Raw genomic sequence first — 18,997 nt, forward strand, 5'->3', positions numbered from 1 at the left:
TTTAATTTTTTAAATTTTCGTATTAATTTTTTATTTAAATTTTTATTTTACGTTTTCTTAAATTCTAAAATCATTTTTATTAATGATTTTTAGAATTTTTTTTTAATTATCAAAATAAATATTTGGGTCTTAGCCCAGATAGTTAATGGCCCACTTACTCTTACAGTATATTTTAATTCATTTGCTCTTATGTTTCATTGCTATATAAACATCAACTCTAATTTTTAATCAAACGATGTGGGACTTCTGAGGCAACACAAAGGGCTTCAGGTTGCTGCTGTTCATCAACTATCAAAAAGGCAAGATAGACCATGCTCATATCAAGGCATCATAAAACAATCTGCAGTAGTAATTGATACTAAGCAACAAATTTCATAGGAAAAAATTCTGCAAAATTGAGGTCTAGTAACCAATCTCCCCTCATTGTTAATAACTAATATTGCTGGGCAGGGTGGAGTCATTGTTCTTGAAACATCTTTGCCAATGGCCATTAAAAATGAATCTGGTAATTAACTATTTGCTAATTTTGAAGTGTAACTTGGATTGAATTGAGAACTACTGGGATGAAATTGACAACAATACTAAATAGAAACATCCTAATTATACAGAAAAAGAAAATGAATGGAGTTGTTAAATCAGTAAAAGTTAAAGCTAATCAAGTTTATCATTGACTTGTAATTACTAGCTTGAAATAGACAATAGAAAAAAACATTTTGTTTAACTTTAGTGGGCACAACACAACAACCATTATACCAAAATTGACAAGTTGTAAATATGTTGTGGACTGCGCATCTTGGTAGACTCATGAAGGCTTATAAGACAGTACCAGAATAGTGGTTCCTCATTTTATTATTTGGAAGCATGGCACTATCCATAATGATGTCTTTGGTGTGGAAAGTGGCCCTCGTTGCATGTACACAGCACAGTTGCTTTGGTTGGTGTTTCAAGTGGCCAGCTTCTTATATTGCACAGCAGTGATGAACAAATAACTCAGTATTTTTGGAGTCCCACATCGTTTTTGAAGAAGATGATATGAGTGTATATAATACAAAAATACATGGCTATTAATGACTTTAAAATAGGCTCGAGTAATGGGCCGAAAGTATAATTGTGTGTGTAAATATCATGGGTTCAAAGAGACCCAAATTAAATTTTAATAATTAATTTGTAAAATAGATCTTCTTATAAAATATTAATAAAACTAATTTTAAAAAATGTAAAAAAAAAATATAAACGTAGATAAAAAAAGAATAAAAAAATTAAAATAATTGAAAATTCCACGTGGCTTATAAAAATTAAATCAAAATAAAATTAAAATCCAGATGTACTGCCAAGTCATTCAAAAATGGAATCTGGGCTCAATAGGGGCTATAGTGAGAGAATCTGAAAATTACAAGGTTTGTTTTACAAAAAAAACTTTACCAGGGGATAAAACCTAAACTCGCTAACATTACAGGGGGAATTTGTATATGTAACCCTATTATTTTTGTTTAGGTATCATTTACCAAAAAATATTTGAATCAATAGTAACTTTTTATATATAAAAATATTGAGATCAATAATAGATTTTTTCCCGTATACTATTTTTGAATTAAAATATTTGGATCATAAATACTATTTTTCGTATATAAAAATATATAGATCAATAGTAGATTTTTCTCCTGTACAAATATTATTTTATTTAAACAAAATTATAATCTATATTATTAAAAATATATTTAGAGAGATGAAAAAATTATTATATTTAAAAGACTAAAAATATATTTAATTTTATAATTAAATAGAAGAGAGAAAGAATTGTATAGAATGAAAGAAAGATAAAAAAAAAAGTAGGAAAATGCTAATTGTTAAGAAAACATAAAAACAAGAAAGGCAGGAATAAATCTCAACCATTCATTATCACCACCACCCCACGATTCCTATTAAAAAGGAAATAAAATTAAAAATAAATTAAAAATTTCTCTATAATATAGTGATTTGTGTTCATTCTTGCATTTCTTCTCTAATTTTCTTCGTAATAAATAGCATTACTCAAAAAAGTAATATGAAAGAAAAGAAGGAAATTGTAATTTATTTAAAAAGTGATTACATCATCACTCATTGTTGTTGATTGTGGAATGACATTACTCCTTTAGTTCATAGATAAGCATTTTTGAAATAATTTCATCACTTCTAATGTCAACATTTAAACACATATTAAATTAATACTCATAAAAGAAGTTATCACAAAGAGAAACGATAGTTTGATATATAAAAAAATTTCATTAAATTTCAAAAATTATTAAAAGAAATGAACTAATAATACATAATAGACTATGTTTGCTTATATAGGGGTTGAATTGAATCGAAAGGAATCTTGGTCTATGAACTAACCAAAGCACCTAAACAGATTGTGTTTGGTCGAGTAATTAAGTACTCCTGTACCAACACTAGAGCTTCCAGATACATTGAATCTAGACGAGTTTTTGAAGAGCACTCTAATTAGGCCCTCCATAGTCTCTACTTTACTTTGAATTAAAGAGAGCGTGACAAGTGAATGACATGGAAGCCATCCATTTCTATGGTGCGTAACGATTGCAGAGATCTCCTGGTTACTGAATTTTAATGGTTTTTAATCGTTATGAGGTTAAATTCAATACTTTATTATTTTTCAATTATCAATCACATATCATTTTTTATAAATCACATATCATTATTTGTATAACTTTTCATTAGCGAGCCAAGTTAGAGAATTGAAGGAAAACATAATAGTTGATTTGTTAGGCGAAATCAAAGGAAACAAAAAAACAAAAGAGTTGAAGGCGCTTCACATTTTGCAAGAGCAAAATCGCTAAGCGAGCAATAATTCGCTTAGTAATTTAAGGCGACATTAGGGATGAGTTGACATTATCTTTCATATGAGACATCTTTTGTTTGCGTAGGTAATTGTTGGAGAGAATTCAATCACAAGATGAAATGATGAACAAATGAATAATGAAAGGAGTGAGAGAATTACAGAGAATTAGGGTGAACAATAATTCTATTCATTAATGACTCAACATAGGGTTTATATACAACAACCCACATCGATATAGCTAACCAACTAAAAGAAAAACAAACTTTCCATACATGTAATTGATTACACTAAAGATAAATCATCGATGTAAAGACATACGATGATCTCTTTTGCTTGTATCCTTCGTCACATACACACCATGTTCGGATACATATTTATCAAATTCTATCTCCATTAGAAATCCATAAATTCTTTTGTTCCAAACTCTTGGTTTTTGCTTCAGCACATATAGTCCTTTCCTCATTATATAGAGCTTGGATTCCTAATTTTTTTATAACAAAACCATGTGGTTGTGACACATACACCTCCTATTCCAAAGGACCATTAAAAAATGCAGATTTGACATTCATTCGTAGATCGATCAATTGTTGTTATTTGCAATACCAACAACAAGCCTAATGGTTTCAATTTTAGCCACTGATCCAAATACTTCTTCAAAGTCTACGCCTTATCTTTGCAAAAATCACTTTGCAACTAATCAAGCCTTATGCTTGATTATTTCATCATTAGGATTTTCCTTCACTTTGTACATCCATCCGTTGGACATGTGACTTCACACACAAGAGAGGATGAATTCTCTTTTTCAAGAAAACTTTAGTTTGAAAAACTTTTCGAATCAAAATCAGAGTTTGAAAATATTTTTGGAAAAAGTTTATAATCAAGCAGAGGAAAAATAAAATTGCAGAAGTTAAAGTGCAGAAAATAAAGAGCTAAGGGAAGAGATAAGACACCAAGGAATTATACAAGTTCAATAAAAAAAGATTTAGTCATATCCCTAAAATTTGATCTTGAGAGTATCAAATAAACCTAAGAGCTTTTAGTAGGATGATCTCTCGAACCCCCATTATACAAGAAAAATGAAGTTTGTGTCTAACTTCCATCCAAACATCAAACACGTGAGAAGTGGCGAGTCTTCCTTCTAAACCGTGGATTGAAGCGATAAGTCTCCTTTATACAAAAAACTTGAAGCGATTAGTCTTCAAGCTTCAAACAAAGATTTTGTCACGAGATGATCTTGAACCTTAAGAGATTTTAACATCGGGTAAAGCTTGAACCTAAAATTGGTTTTATACGGGCTAACCAAGAATCTAAATTGAGACTTGATCACATTATCCCCAAACAAAATCTTTTCACATGTTTAGATTCGGACCTAAACTATCCTTATATGGATAAAATGTTCAACCAAGGTACAAACAAACTTCCCTAGTGAACTTACAAAACTAACCTTCCAGAATTACAACTTCCTCATTCGCAAAACAACTTTCTCGAAAAGCACTACGACAAAACTTTTAGTGAAAGAAAGTAATTTTTTTTATAGAGTTAATGAGATATGAGAAATGAGATCACATTTATGGATGTAAAATTATGTGGAAAGGGACCTCTATTTATAGGCTAGAGCTTGGTAGGAAAATGAAAAAGTTATAGGACCATTTATGACTTGCCAATTGATTGTGAACATACACGAATCGATTGGCAGGCCTAAATTAATTGATTAATAAGCTTAAAAAGGAAAGGAAATATATTTAGTTGTTGTCCATCATTAAGGGTCTGTCCTTATCGCTTTGGGCATATTTTTGAATTGTCCCAATCGATTGACAAGAGAAAAAAGTTACCCATAATTTTTTTGACAACTCATAACTCATATGACATGACTTAAAAGTGTTTTTTGAAAAATTTTTCTTAGGAAAAATAAGTTGAAAACTTGTTTATGTGTGTGTGGTAGAATCGTCTTATCTAAAAGTCCATATTTATGATAATCTATGCAGTGCCAAAGATGCGCCTTTATATAAGGGGTGCATCAGTTTTACACGATTTTCCGTCTTGTTAAATTTTTTTAATCTGAAGGCAAAAAGTGGGTGGTCGGATAAAAGTTTCACATAATTGCTTGATTTGTTGAAACAAATGCTACCAGAAGATAACAATTTGTTGGATCGTTGTTATGATGCCTAGACAATTTTGTGTCCAATAGGGTTGAAGTATGTCAAAATACATGCATGCCCTAATGATTGCATATTATACAGGAAATAGTATGAAAACTTGGATCAATGTCCAGAATGTGGTGATTCACGCTACAAGTTGAAGAACAACAATAGTAATGACAATGACAATATCAGTAAGAAGCGCCCTCCTACTAAAGTGTTATGGTGCTTGCCAATAATTTCAAGGTTTAAGAGATTTTTTTCTAATGCAATTGATACAAATATAAGATGGCATGCAGACGGAAGAAAATGTGATGGAAACATTCACCATGTAGCTGATTCTTTCCAATGGAATAAAATTGATTCATTGTTTACAGATTTTGGCCTTGAGCCAAGAAACTTTAGGCTTGGGTTTTCCACTTATGGAAGGAACCCCTTTGGTAATATGAGTACTAACCATTCTTTGTGGCATGTTCTTCTCACGATTTACAACCTATCTCCTTGTTTGAGCATGAAGCGTAAGTGTATGATGTTAAGTATGATGATTTCTGGACCAAGACAACCTGAAAACGACATATATGTTTATCTAAGTCCATTACTTGATGATTTATAACTTTTGTGGAATAAAGGTGTTGACATTGATGATGCATATTCCGATGAAAAGTTTAAGATGCGTGTAATGTTATTTTGCACAATCAACGACCTTCCTCTATATGGAAATTTGGCTAGATACAGTGTCAAAGGATATAAAGTGTGTCCTATATGTGAATCTGATACATGTTTTCACCAACTTGAGTTTTGAAAAATGACTATTTACATTGGGCATCAGAAATTTCTCAAACCCAATCATCCTAAATCACGGAAGGCTTTTACGGAAGGCAAGAGTACATATGTGCTCCTAAAACTTTAACTGGCGATGAAGTTTATCAATGACAAGAACACCTTAATGTTATCTTTGGAAATAATGAAGACGGTCCCATTGAGAGAAAAATTTGGAAAGAGAGATCAATATTCTTTGAGCTTCCATAATGGTCTAGTTTGATTTAAGACATTGCCTTGATGTGATGCATGAGAAAAATGTGTGTGATAGTTTGATAGGATCACTTCTAAACATTTCTGGAAAAACTAAAGATAGTAGGAGTTCCCATTTAGATATGGTGGTGATGGGTATTAGACAACAATTGGCTCTAGAAGATAGAGAAAAAAGATCATATTTTCCTCCAAAATGTCACACTCTATCTAAAAAGGAAAATAAAAGTTTTTACGAGTGTTTGAAAGGTATCAAAGTTCCCCAAGATTACTCTTCGAGCGTCAAGAAATTTTTATCAATGATAGATCTCAAGTTAATTATCTTAAAATCTCATGATTGTCATGTCTTAATGCAAAAATGTCTACCAATGGTTATCCGTGGCATCCTTCCAAAAAATGTAAGAGTAACTATAACCAGATTGTGCTTATTCTTCAATGCTATATGTAATAAAGTTCTTAATTTCAAAAAATTATATGAGTTAGAAGAAGAGGCTGCAATAATATTGTGTCAATTGGAGATGTATTTTCCTCCATCATTTTTTCGATATTATGGTTCACTATCATCTTGTCATAGAAATCAGGTTTTATGGTCCAATTTATTTAAGGTGGATGTATCATATAGAGAGATACAAGAAGATATTTTAAGGATATATGAAGAATCATCACCGACCGGAAGCTTTGGTCGTTGAAAGGTATTTCACAGAAGAAGCTGTTGAGTTTTGTTCAAACTATTTGTCAGAAACAGAAGGTGTTGGAATTCCAAAGTCTCGTCATGCTAACATATTTGATGGTACATGTACTCAAGGTTAAAATGTTAAACAATGAGTCAAGATGTAGTTCTTGAAGCACATTTATGTATATTGAATAATCTTAATGTAGTTGAACCATACATAGAAGAACACAAAACAATTAGGCTTAATTGTAATTTTGGTCCCTCTGTTATTTTTTTTTTTGAGTTTTGGTCCCCTATTTTAAAATTCGCAATTTTAGTCCCTGTGTTTTAGTTTTTTTAGGATTTTGGTCCCCCTACAAATTCGAAGATGATTTTAAATGAAATGACGCTCATATCAATGATGTGTCGGTGCCAGTTCAGCAGTGAAATGTTTAAAAAAACTAATTTTATTTAAGATTTATGTTGAACATGTCATCAATGTGAGATTCATTTCATTAAAAATTGACTTCGGATTTGCAAGGGGACTAAAATCCTCAAAAAACTAAAATAAAAGGGACTAAAATTTAGGATTTTAAAATAGGGGGATCAAAACTAAAAGAAAATGATAATAGGGGGACCAAAATTGCAATTAAACTAAACAATTATAAAGAAAAAAATATCCCCGAATGCATGACAAGTGGTTGTTGACACATCATAACAAGAAATTCATAAGCTGGTTTAAAGAGAGGATTTCTAATGATGGTGGTGCATCCGAGACACTTAAATGGTTGTTGTACATGCCAAAATTTACTGTGATAACTTGGACAACATACGACATTTCGAATTATTCCTTTTATACAAAAGCAAAAGATGATCGTGGCACAATGCAAAATAGTGGGTTTATGGTTGAGGTCAAATCGATGTATTTCTCTATTCTGAAAGATAAGAATCCTATTTTGACAACCATCGTGTTCTACGGTATTATTGAGGATATTTTTGAGATTGATTATGTTACTTTCAAAGTGCCTTTATTAAAATGCAAGTGGGTCCTCAATAACAATGGTGTACAGACTGATGAGTTGGGATTCACACAGGTTGACTTTGACAAGGCAATTTATAAGACCGAACCATTCATCATGGCTACTCAAGCAAAACAAGTTTTTTATGTGAAAGACCCAGCGAGCTTATTGGGGAAGTGGTCAATTGTTCTTAAAGAAAAACACATTACTCATAGTGATGATGAAAACTTTGATATTACTGCTACTCCTTCTTACGCAACACAAGTGTCTAATTCATATGAAGAAGTTGATAGAGATGACGTGCATGCTATTCGTAACAATCATCGAGAAAGAATATGGGAAAATTAACAAGTGTTTTACATTCTTCATTTATACTATATTTTTTGTTATGATTTCCAATGATGTTATTTAATTTCTAACAACTATTATTATTTGAAAATAATAGGTGATTAAAATGAAGACACCAAGAGACAAGACCCCAAGACAACAAGATATTATAATTTGATGTAATAATGTGTAGATTTTAGGTTGTTTTATCTCAATTATGGTTTTTATGTAATATACAAGGACTCGTTCATAATGGAATTGTGTCATTGATGTAATATAATTTTTAGTCTATTTTCAATTTTGGTTCCTAATGTAATTTTGAGTGTCTTGTTGTTTCAGGTAGATACAATTTAAAAATATCCAGGTCGCAAAATTGGGAATTCTATAAAATGTATTTTTTTAATAAAAAAAACAAAGTACAACGGTTGTTAATCCATCCATTATTATAAGAAGAATGTTATCCAGAATAATAAAACCTACTAATGGCGTTGCTGGCTTTCGAACCCAAAGCTTTTCCATTATTTTACAACGATTGTTTCTATCAACCATAGTTATAAGTAGCACATTATCTAATATATAACAACTGTCACACGCCCGTTATGGTAACTAGTATACATACAATCACACTCTACCTAACAATGGATGCACTATCGTTATTATATGTGTTTCACAACCATTATTGTATGTGTTTTCCGTAGTAGTGTAACATATATAGAGAATAATAAGTCTTGAAAAATAACCAAGTTACCTGTTGGTAAGAAGACTATTGATGTGAGATGGGAATTCAAACTCAAGGTGAATCTTGAGGGAAAGCTAGTTAAGAACAATAAAAGGTCGGTTGTAAAGGGTTTCTTGCAAAAACAAGAGATTTTTATGATGAAATTTTCTCACCTGTAGAAATGCATGGGACTATTAGAATAGTGATTCTATTGGCCTACAATAGTGGATTGCCTCTAATCCATATTTTTTCAGCGCACCACGCGAAATTTCAAAAATGTCTCTGGAAATTGGAAATATATTTCGGGTTCGCACGCCCCCACACATAATTCATTCGTTTTTGAGTTTCACCCCCATTTTATGTTAAAAATTATTCCGAAAATACACTTCTGGTACAAAACCGAAAATAAACTTCCGGTTTCTGTGAAAAAGTTTGGCTGTTTCCATGCTGACCCATGCACCCCATCAAATTCGTGTCATATTTCAACCACACAACCGAGATCATTGACTAATCAATCACATAAATATTGAATTACATCTAAAAAACATTGACTATTATGTCAACACATAAATTATCTTAATTTCTACTAACTAATCAATTTTCACCGCATCATTAGCATTACAATCAATTTAATAATGCACATAATGAGTTTGCCTTGGAAAAAACCAAACTTTCACATTTAAATACATAGAAATCAGAAATATATTTTCGATTTATACTGGAAGTATATTTCTGATTTTACATAAATGCAACTTAAAAAATTGTGTACCAGAAATATAATTCCGGTTTTGGAGAGGCAAAATTGAAATTGCAAAAGGTATTTCTTAGGACCATGAAGTGGAATAAAAATTTTCCTTTAGTTTTTAAGTAAAAGAGAAAAAAAAAAAAAAAAAGAGTGTACGAACTACACAAGGCCTTGTATGACCGATAACAAGTATATGGGCCTGAAACAAAAGAGTAGACAAGTTCTTTATGGAGAAATGGTTTAGAAAGTGAAATGTTGAGCATGGAGTCTATATTAAAGTCTAAGAAGGGGTACGTTTATTAATAATAGGGAGTTGTGTGAAACAAATTGATTGATTCAAGGCTAAGATGAAGCTTGAATTTAAAATGAATGACCTTGGAAAGTTAGCTTATTTCCATGGCATGGAATTCCTAGACACCTCAATAGGAATGATATTGTATCAAGCAAAGTATGCTAATGAAATTTTGTCAAAATTTGAAATGTTAAAAGTACAATTCTGGAATCACATCAGCTGGTACAAAACATGAGAAGTAAAGAGCTAGGTGCGAGTTATGGGGATAAAGTGCATGCTACTCAGAGTTGAACTCAATACCAAAAGAAAAAGAGGTCTATCTTTTATCAACTCATCAACAATAATATATGTGACTTAAGTGTCATTATATATATTTTTAACTAAATGAAAAAGATTTGAGGCCTTTTTTAAGCCCAAACTTTTGAGGTCTAAAGCCCTAGCTTTGGTAGCTTGGTCCTTGGGCCGGCCCTGGCATGCTACCATGTTTAGAAAATTGGCATGGTCTCTAAAATACTTATGTCAAAGAAGGTAAAACATAAGCTTTTCAGTAGGATTAGACAACATTTCCTTGCTGCAAAAAGAACCTTGAGATATATCAGTGTCATGAAAAAAGTTTCAGCTCATCAGATTCTCTGAAAATTTCTCTTTTTTCTCAATCTTCTCCCTTTATGACAAATTATCTCCAGTCACTTTTTTGTGTGTTTATAATAGTGAACAAAGGAAGTAGATTGTACAATAAAGAAAAAATGTATCAAAAATTAAATCGGATAATGGATGATTATTTAACCTAAAGGAAGTACATTTTATGTCTCGTTATATTTAAGACGACTCTCTTAATCTTTAGTGTTGTTTGAGATAGTAATTACATAAACTTTTTTGTTTGTTTGTTAACCTTTCGTATCCAGGAGAAAGAGCTTTAGTATTTTCAAGATTCAAACACGGGTTTTGGGCAGTAAGTTCGTTATACGGAAGCCATTTTTGCACTAAGTATTGCATCAATAGCTTCTCCCACAGACAGAAAAACCCTTCCTCCAATTTCAGTTACAAAGTTAGCCAATCTTAATTTGTGAATCACTTGCCATCTCGGGTTAGCAATGGATAACTGAAACAAAATGATAGCAAGAGTTAATACCAATCTTCTAGGCTAATTATATAAGAAAAAAAATTCACCAGCAACGGAGCAGAATGAAAAGAAGCGTGGTGGAATCTCACCGTGACTCCATGTAACATAAGATTATTATTCAGCTCCACCAGCGAAGCTATTCCTGCTGTGTCAATACTCACAAGACCTATCAAATTATAAAGACAAGCCTTCAACATAATATATAAAAAATTTAGGCCATATACACATATTTAGAGACACACTCATTATCATTTATGAAATTTTTAATTAATTAGTTTGTTAGTTTTAGCCCAAGAACACTCACTTGATGCATCAATAATGACAAATTTGATGGTACTTTCTCCTTTACCATTTTCACCTTTTTCTTCAGTCACCCATCTCTCAATCCTTTCCCTTATAGGACTTGCATTTGCAAAACAAAGCCATGCAGATTTTATACTAACAACCATAACTCCGGGCATGTTAATCACCATCGGATATTGTTCTACGTCGCCAAATGCATCAGTTCCCGGAAACCTTCCAATAACCGTTACACCAGGTTGAATCGATATCAAAATTATCTTCGCAAATGATATCATGACCCCAATTGCAAGGCCTATTTCGACAGATGAAAACAACACACCAAAGAATGCTCCAGCACATGCAAGAAAATCTAATTTATCAACTTTCCAAATTTCATATGCTTTTTTATAATCAATAAGTCCTGGTACAGCTGAAAGAATTATTGCTGCTAGCATTGCTTTTGGAGTGAAATATAACAGTTTTGTCAAAAATTTAAGCGACGTCAACACCGTGAGCGCCATCACTATGCTTGACACCGTTGTTTGCGAACCAGCGTTATAGTTTACAGCCGTGCGAGCAATAGAACCTGCAATATAAACTAGTCTTAAGTAATCAACATCAATCACTTTTTCCGAAAATTGATTATAGAAAATAACAATAAGAATTGACCTGATGCAACATAGCAAGAAGTGAAGGATCCGAAAATGTTCATTATCCCTAAGGATAGAACTTCTCTATTTGGATCAATATTGTAACCTCTTAGTGATGCATATATTCTTGCAACAGCTATAGATTCCTATTATATAGTTCAACATCAGAAGAAAAAAAAGCCATTATAATTAGAAATCAAGAATCCTTTTGCATAAACAGCTTATTTGAATAACGATCCACCTTACCGTGGTTGAAATAATCGCAACTGTAAATGCTATTTTCATCAAAGCACCTAAATATTTACCATTACCATCAAGCTGTAATTGATTGAGTGAACTTGGATTCAAACTACCTCCTTTGATCGGTCCTAAAACTTCGATTTTATAGTCTTCAAATTTGAGTTGATGAACATTTACTCTATATGCTATAACAGTTGATATAATGAATGAAAGAAGAGGAGCCATGTGTGATAGCCACAAGAATTTCTTTTTCCTTTTCCCCTAGTTAGAAATATTCAATAACAGTTTAACTTTAGTATAGATGAAATTCGACTAGAAAAACGAGAATCAAATAATTAATTTTCTAGAGAATTTACTCACCAGTAATCTAGTAAATATGATGAAGGACAAAAATGAGAATCCAATGATAAAATTGTAAGGATGCCATTCTGACTGAAAAAAAGTCAATGAAGAAAAATGTCAATGAAATGCATTTGAGATCAAATTCAATGGTGAATGTTCTTGTTTTTCGTACTTGGTTTATGTAAGATGTCCAAAGAGATTTAATCACAGAGATTAAATCGGCTTTGTTTGTAAAGTTGGTGATTCCGAATAGCGCTTTCAATTGTTGTAATACAATGCCTATGGCAACTGCTGCCAAGAACCCGATTATCGTGGCATGAGAAAGATAATCTACCAGAAATCCAAATCTGTATAGAAAAATAAATCGACATTTTCATAAACACTTATATGATAAATGCTTATTTCATATACGCTAAATTAAGTTGTTTGATAGAAGATAGCGCGTACCTGAGGAATCCGAAAGCAACTTGGAAGACACCAGTAAAAAAAGTTGCAGTCAAAACAAGATGAGTATAAGCAATGGGATCATTTACAGGATCTTTCAATGTTTGAATCATTGAAGAAAGTAGCAATGAATCCACAGTTACAGGTCCTATTACTATCTCCCTCGAACTCGCCAACAAAGCATAAATAATAGGCGGAACAACACTTGTATCTGAATAAATATACAAATAATGCTTAGTTTTTCATCTTAAGAAAACTTAGAGATTTCAAAATCAATGTGCAACTTACATAGGCCATATTCAGGACTCATCTTCGCCAAACTCGCATTTCCCATAGCCTGAGGAATAGCGAAGATTGCGAGGATTAAACCCGCCAATACGTCACACTTGAACTTATCAACATCATAGCTTTTTAATGACTTAAGAATGGGAAACAAACCATGCAACAAAGGTAACACTGTTTTATCCAAAGGTTGATGTTTGAGAGAAAAGAATCTGTTCAGATTCGGACAATGTAATACGCTGTCCTTGATATTGTCCGCGACCCAATGCAGCATGCATGGTGGCTCTGGAGGATTCAACACCCATAGTTTTCTGGTTTCTCTACCATTGTTCTCATTCTCAAGGTCCATCAACACTTCCAGAGGTGGAAGAGATGGTGTTGATGGACTCATTCTTCAATGGTTGTTTAGGACATTATAAGTATACTTATAATAAATAATACAAGGGTTTAATGATCATTGAAGATGTTGGACAAGGTAAGTTTAACAGTCTTAATTTGTTTAATCCACAAGTTGGTGTTATATGAACTTAAACTCTTCATTTAAGGTCATATATTCTTCAAATTAAATCATGTCAATATCCCTTTTCCTTGTCACATTTATAATATTTGTAATCTTTTTAAATTGTTAGAGGCAAAATAATCTCACCGTTGGCACTCGTCTAAGAATTTCTATTGGATAGATAAAATCATTATGATATAAAGGGTAAATTCTTAGTTACCCAACCAAAATTGTTTGTATTGTTTTTTGACTATATATAATAAAGATAAGCGTTATTATGGAAACATTTTGTTATTATGAAACATTTTACTAGTGATACATTGAATTACGAAGAGATACAAAAACTAGGTATACATAGCAATAGAAAGTGTGTAGCACAATCAACTGTTTTTAGTTAATCAATCTTAGGATAGGTTGGTTAAGCAGTTACAATTAAACTGATTGTATGTGATACAATAAGTGATTACTACGAAGGTTGTTAAAATTCTAATTTAAAACCTAAACTCTATAGATTTCATGTTTATAGGTGAACATTTAGTGTTAAATCGCAAGTATAAACTTTTTAAAATAAAATTGTATTCTAGAACGATTATAAGTGATTTAAATTGCTCTGAAATCAGTGAAATCGTGTAAAATCGTTGGATTTTACTCTTTGCCTGATTTTATCTTTTTCTGTCTTAAAAATCACATTTTATATTTTGGCCTATGAAAACTTCTCTCGGAATTTTTAATTTTATTCTCATGCATATCTTGGTTATAATATTGAAGACTCTTTATAATTTGAAGATGAATTTAATCAAGTCGAATATGAATATCTTAATAAAGATGATGTTGTAGTAGGATTGAACTTTTGATTAAGTTGAAAATGACGATGAAACACTTGTATTTTTGAACTAGAGAAACTTGTGAAACTATTGATTTTTTTGGATAATCTTTTGGATATTACTTTTTATGATTTGGTGAGTAAACTGTGTAGTTTGATACAAGTTTGTGAATATTACACCTTATTATGGTGATATAGTACATTTTTACTTTACAATTAAGTTAAAATTTTAAATTATTAATGCATTTACAATATTATATAAGTATATATAGGCCGTGTATATAAATTTAATATTATTTTAATATGAGGTAAACTCCATAATTTTACGTTTCATTTTTACTTAGGCAAAATGAGTCAAGATAAAAACTTGATTTTGACAACCTTAATTACTACTGATTGTATGTGGTCACCACTAGTTTTGTGTGTAATTACTACTAAACTTTGTATGTGATTATTAGCTAGAAGTTAGTTAATTAGTAGTATGACTATAAGTGATGTAACTCATATTTGTATGAATACTTAGGAATAATTGGATACAATCCTCACTTTGATCCCTCTCAATTCTTTTTTAATTTTTCTCTTTCCCTGGTGTTTTGAATAGTGTTGCAAGTACATATAGCAAATGCAGTTTTATCATTTTCACAAGGATTAGTTTGATTTAAAGATCGTTCAATAGTTTCTATTACTTCAAGAATGGTTCATTAGATGGTTAAGTGTTTATGAATAATGAAATATAAAATAACATAAAATAAAATTGAACTTGAGGTGTTTATATATATATATATATATATATATATATATATATATATATATATATATATATATATATATATATATATATATATATATATATATATATATATATATATATATATATATATATATATATATATATATATATATATATTTGAGTAATCTTGTTGGGGTTAGATTTCATTGGCATATTCTCATGTAGCATCTTTGACATGTAATATGCCATTCTAACCAGTTATTAATATTACAGCTTGAAGCTCACGTCGCAGGTCATGCCAAGTCAATGACGTGAGATCAGTCGTATTACATAATAGACGGTCTCTCAGCCTATTAACAAATACATTAACATTAAGTTTTAGTAGTTAATAGGGATATTGAACCTAAATCTATGTCTAGACTTTAACATATCAAAATCATGTAAGACTTGGATTTAATAATTATCAGCACCTATTGAATATCAAATCATACTATAAAAATATGTTTTAGTCAGCTAATCCTAAACAAACATTAAGAACGAAGAATCCATCAATACTAAAGCTTAAGAAGAATTATATAAATGCCACTGTCTGGATCAAAACATGAGTACTAGGACAACTACATATAATCCCAGCAAAAGCGAAAAATTAACTACCGCTACTTATCATAGCTTTATGATTAAGTCCTAGAAGAAAGAAGTTGAACAACATCAGTGACAATTATTCGAGCAGCGCTTCCGCCCTTAATCTTTATCTTTTATTCTCTCTTATTGAGATTTGTGGTGTTAACCTAACTCTCTATGAGAGATACCTCAAATCCACCGATATGTTTTTCTAAACTAAATAGCACCCTTATTTATAAGACTTGGGCTGGTATGCTCGCTAAGTACACCTCGCATCCGCGTTTAGCGCGTGTATTTTCTTTCTTGCTAAGCGATGTCAACTCACTTATAACTTTCTTCTTACCTTAGATCTCTAATCCCTCTGCCCATCCTCACATATAGCACAAACTTTTCCTTTAACTGTAAGTAACTTAGCCCTAAAGTCATGAACCACCTTTGCTCTCTAAGTGTGCTTTTATTCTTGGCTTAGCAGGTTAGTTGCTTAAACTTGAAGTTGCTTGGCCATGAAGTCTTCTTTGCTACCTTTTCTCGTGAAGCGCGTCTATGTTCTTGGCTTAGAGAGCCTTGCTTATCACAAAAGTGATTTGGCAAGGTATTTGTGTTGCTTTGGTGATTTCTTATCCCTTATACTTGTTTTTAGTCAATGTGCATTTAAATTGTCTAAACAAGTGTTTTTATCACTTTTCATTGATTAATCAAATGTTGTTTCATTGATTAATTAGAGGTTTTATAAGTTAATAAGTTCCTACATATTTCACATTATCATGGAACTTATCAGAGATCAAGTAATCTCTTATTCAAACAGATTAGTAATCTTGACCTCAATTCTTATATGTGAAGTCTCAAGTCCAACAAATTGTTCATATAATTATTTTAACTAACTTTCAGAAGTTATATGTTCAATTAGGGTTTAGTGAAATAAGAAATCCACATTAGATTTAACAAACTCAATCGTGTTTTATCTTTCAGTTTTATGTGAAAATTAAGGTGAAAAAGTTTTATATCCATCAGTGGAAAGTCAAAATTGAAAGGAAAGGTGTTTTCGACATTTTCAGAATTCCAAAAAGGACCCCCCTAGGGATCAAGCCCATGACTTTTACACATTACTCGTCGGTTATTTTAAAACTAAGGTAAGACCCCAAGGCTTTTCGTGACGCGCTTCATTGCCTCGTCTGAGAAAACGAGGTTAGACATTTTTTTCAACCGAAATAAAAGGCATTTTTTCGTTGTAGTGCTAATATCGACACATTATCAACATGTTACTAAAAGCGAGCGGCAATGCTGCTCCCAGTGCATACTAAATGTAACATCATCATTTATGAAACTTTTGCATAGTTCCATACTAAACTAATATCGATATATCACTAAAAAAATGTGGCAACATCGCTCCTTGCCAACATGTTTATCTAACGTGATAGTTTTTTACTAAATTTATATCGACATATTATCGATATGTTACTAAAAAAGAGCGGCAACGCCGCTCCCAGTGCATACAAAATATAATATCGACTGTTATGAAACGCGATAGTTCCATACTAAATTAATATCGATATAATACTAAAAAGGAGCAGCAACATTGCTCCCTATCGACACCTGTATGTAACAGGACTGTATGTATGTGTGTGTGTGTGTATAGCAACATCGCTCCCTATCGATACCTGTATGGAGGCTACCAAGCCAGGAAGGAAGTCCACTGTTAGCAGTATTAGCTCAAAGCTAAACACCCCGTTCACAACTTATCGCCTATTCATTACCCAATGTTACTTCTACCTATAAGTTAACATCTAGACATGAGAAATCTCCTTCCCATTTCCATTCACCGCAGTGATAAAGCAGTCACACACCCTGCGACCAAAGGTACTAAATAGAAAGATCACACTTTCGCATAAACAAGTCACAACCTAGTGACAAGGGAAAACTACAATTCCAGTAAAATAAACACAATCTTGCGTCACAACTTGAACTAAGAACAAAACTTGATCTTGCTTAAAAGCTTAGATCAAGAACAACACTATACTCTATAATTAAAAGCTTAGGAGTGAGGACAACACTCAACTTATTACCTAAAGGCTTCTGAGTGAGAACAAACATCTTTACAAACAATCAAGCAACATAAAATCTGTCACATAGTATCAAAAGACACATGAGAGAGTTGAAACACAAGAGACTCTCAAAACTGTAGACCTAACATTTCCCCTAATTTTACAATTGTGTAAGTTTTGTTTTTCTATTAGGTTAGGGTTCTCTTTAAATATTCCTTAGCAGTATATGGGCTTCAAAACTTCTGCCCATATATTACTTGATGCAGACGTTAAGAATTGCAACAAGTCTGTAGAGAAATCTCTTCCAATCTTGGAACAAATATTCAACTTTCCTAAATTGTCCAATAAGCCAGTTTTAAAAAATTTAATGCTGACTTGATTTGATTCTCTAGTTCCAGATTGAATCTTCTTGACCTACGAATATTATTGAGACATATTTGAAAGAGATATCTCAAAATCAAATCAAATATGTCAGATTTAAAACAGCCTGTACTGATGTTCTGGTTCAGAATGTCATGACATCTGTTAGAATATATATCTTCAATGTAAGCACACATTTTGTTGTTTCAATATAATCAACATAATGCGACATCTTGTACAACATCAGTCGAGAACTATGTTTTAGAAAATTGTTGCAAACCCAAAACTATGGAACTAACAATTTGTTTCATCTCTTAATTAATATAAATTTTTTCTGAAAATTAGGAGTGGCAACGATGCTCACAATTAGGGGTGAAGAAACATGCCATGTACCACCGTGCGTAACCGCCTAAAAATAGCAGGTTAGACTGGGATTTTAGGCCCACCGTCCGTTAAAGCTTGCCCCGCCTTAAGCCCGCCATTTTTTAGTTAATTATAATAATTTTAATTCTTAATAATTTTATTTTATACATTTATTTGTGAATATATGCAATATCATTTTAAGTAAAATTTGTTAAAAAGATGATTTATAAAAATTTATTCTAAAAATAAGTGAGAAATCTAATTGAAAGATAATAAAAGTCTATTAATCTATTAAATAAATAGACGGGCAAGCCCGCCGCCCGCCAACCTGCCACATTGGTAGGGCAAGTTAGATTTTTATGTCCATTTTCACTTGACGGACCCGTTCTTTTTTGGCAGGCTTAAGGAGGGGTGGGGCGGATGATCCATTTTGTCACCCC

General features: G+C 31.8%; 1 protein-coding gene across 1 annotated transcript; it reads right to left on the bottom strand.

The window, feature by feature from the left end:
* Nucleotides 1-10,126: 10,126 nt before the first annotated feature.
* On the bottom strand, nucleotides 10,127-13,628 carry LOC131640741 (early nodulin-70-like). Its single transcript, XM_058911132.1, has 9 exons — nucleotides 13,126-13,628; nucleotides 12,841-13,048; nucleotides 12,566-12,740; nucleotides 12,412-12,483; nucleotides 12,058-12,312; nucleotides 11,831-11,957; nucleotides 11,184-11,747; nucleotides 10,969-11,045; nucleotides 10,127-10,858 (listed from the first exon to the last, which is right to left on the bottom strand). The coding sequence occupies exons 1-9, from the start codon at nucleotides 13,508-13,510 to the stop codon at nucleotides 10,718-10,720; spliced, it is 2,004 nt and encodes a 667-aa protein (XP_058767115.1). The 5' UTR covers nucleotides 13,511-13,628; the 3' UTR covers nucleotides 10,127-10,717.
* Between the last annotated feature and the right edge of the window lie 5,369 nt (nucleotides 13,629-18,997).

The sequence above is a fragment of the Vicia villosa genome, unplaced genomic scaffold (assembly GCF_029867415.1).
Source record: "Vicia villosa cultivar HV-30 ecotype Madison, WI unplaced genomic scaffold, Vvil1.0 ctg.003290F_1_1, whole genome shotgun sequence".
Lineage (NCBI taxonomy): Eukaryota > Viridiplantae > Streptophyta > Magnoliopsida > Fabales > Fabaceae > Vicia > Vicia villosa.

Bases quoted from the DNA above. Each gene is read 5' to 3' on its own strand.
- LOC131640741 (XM_058911132.1), bottom strand. From the start codon at position 13,510: ATGAGTCCATCAACACCATCTCTTCCACCTCTGGAAGTGTTGATGGAC. The intron at 13,049-13,125 runs GTAAGTTGCACA...ATATTTATTCAG, and splicing joins GAGTCCTGAATATGGCCTAT to ATACAAGTGTTGTTCCGCCT. The intron at 11,046-11,183 runs GTGAGTGTTCTT...ATAATTTGATAG, and splicing joins TGTCATTATTGATGCATCAA to GTCTTGTGAGTATTGACACA.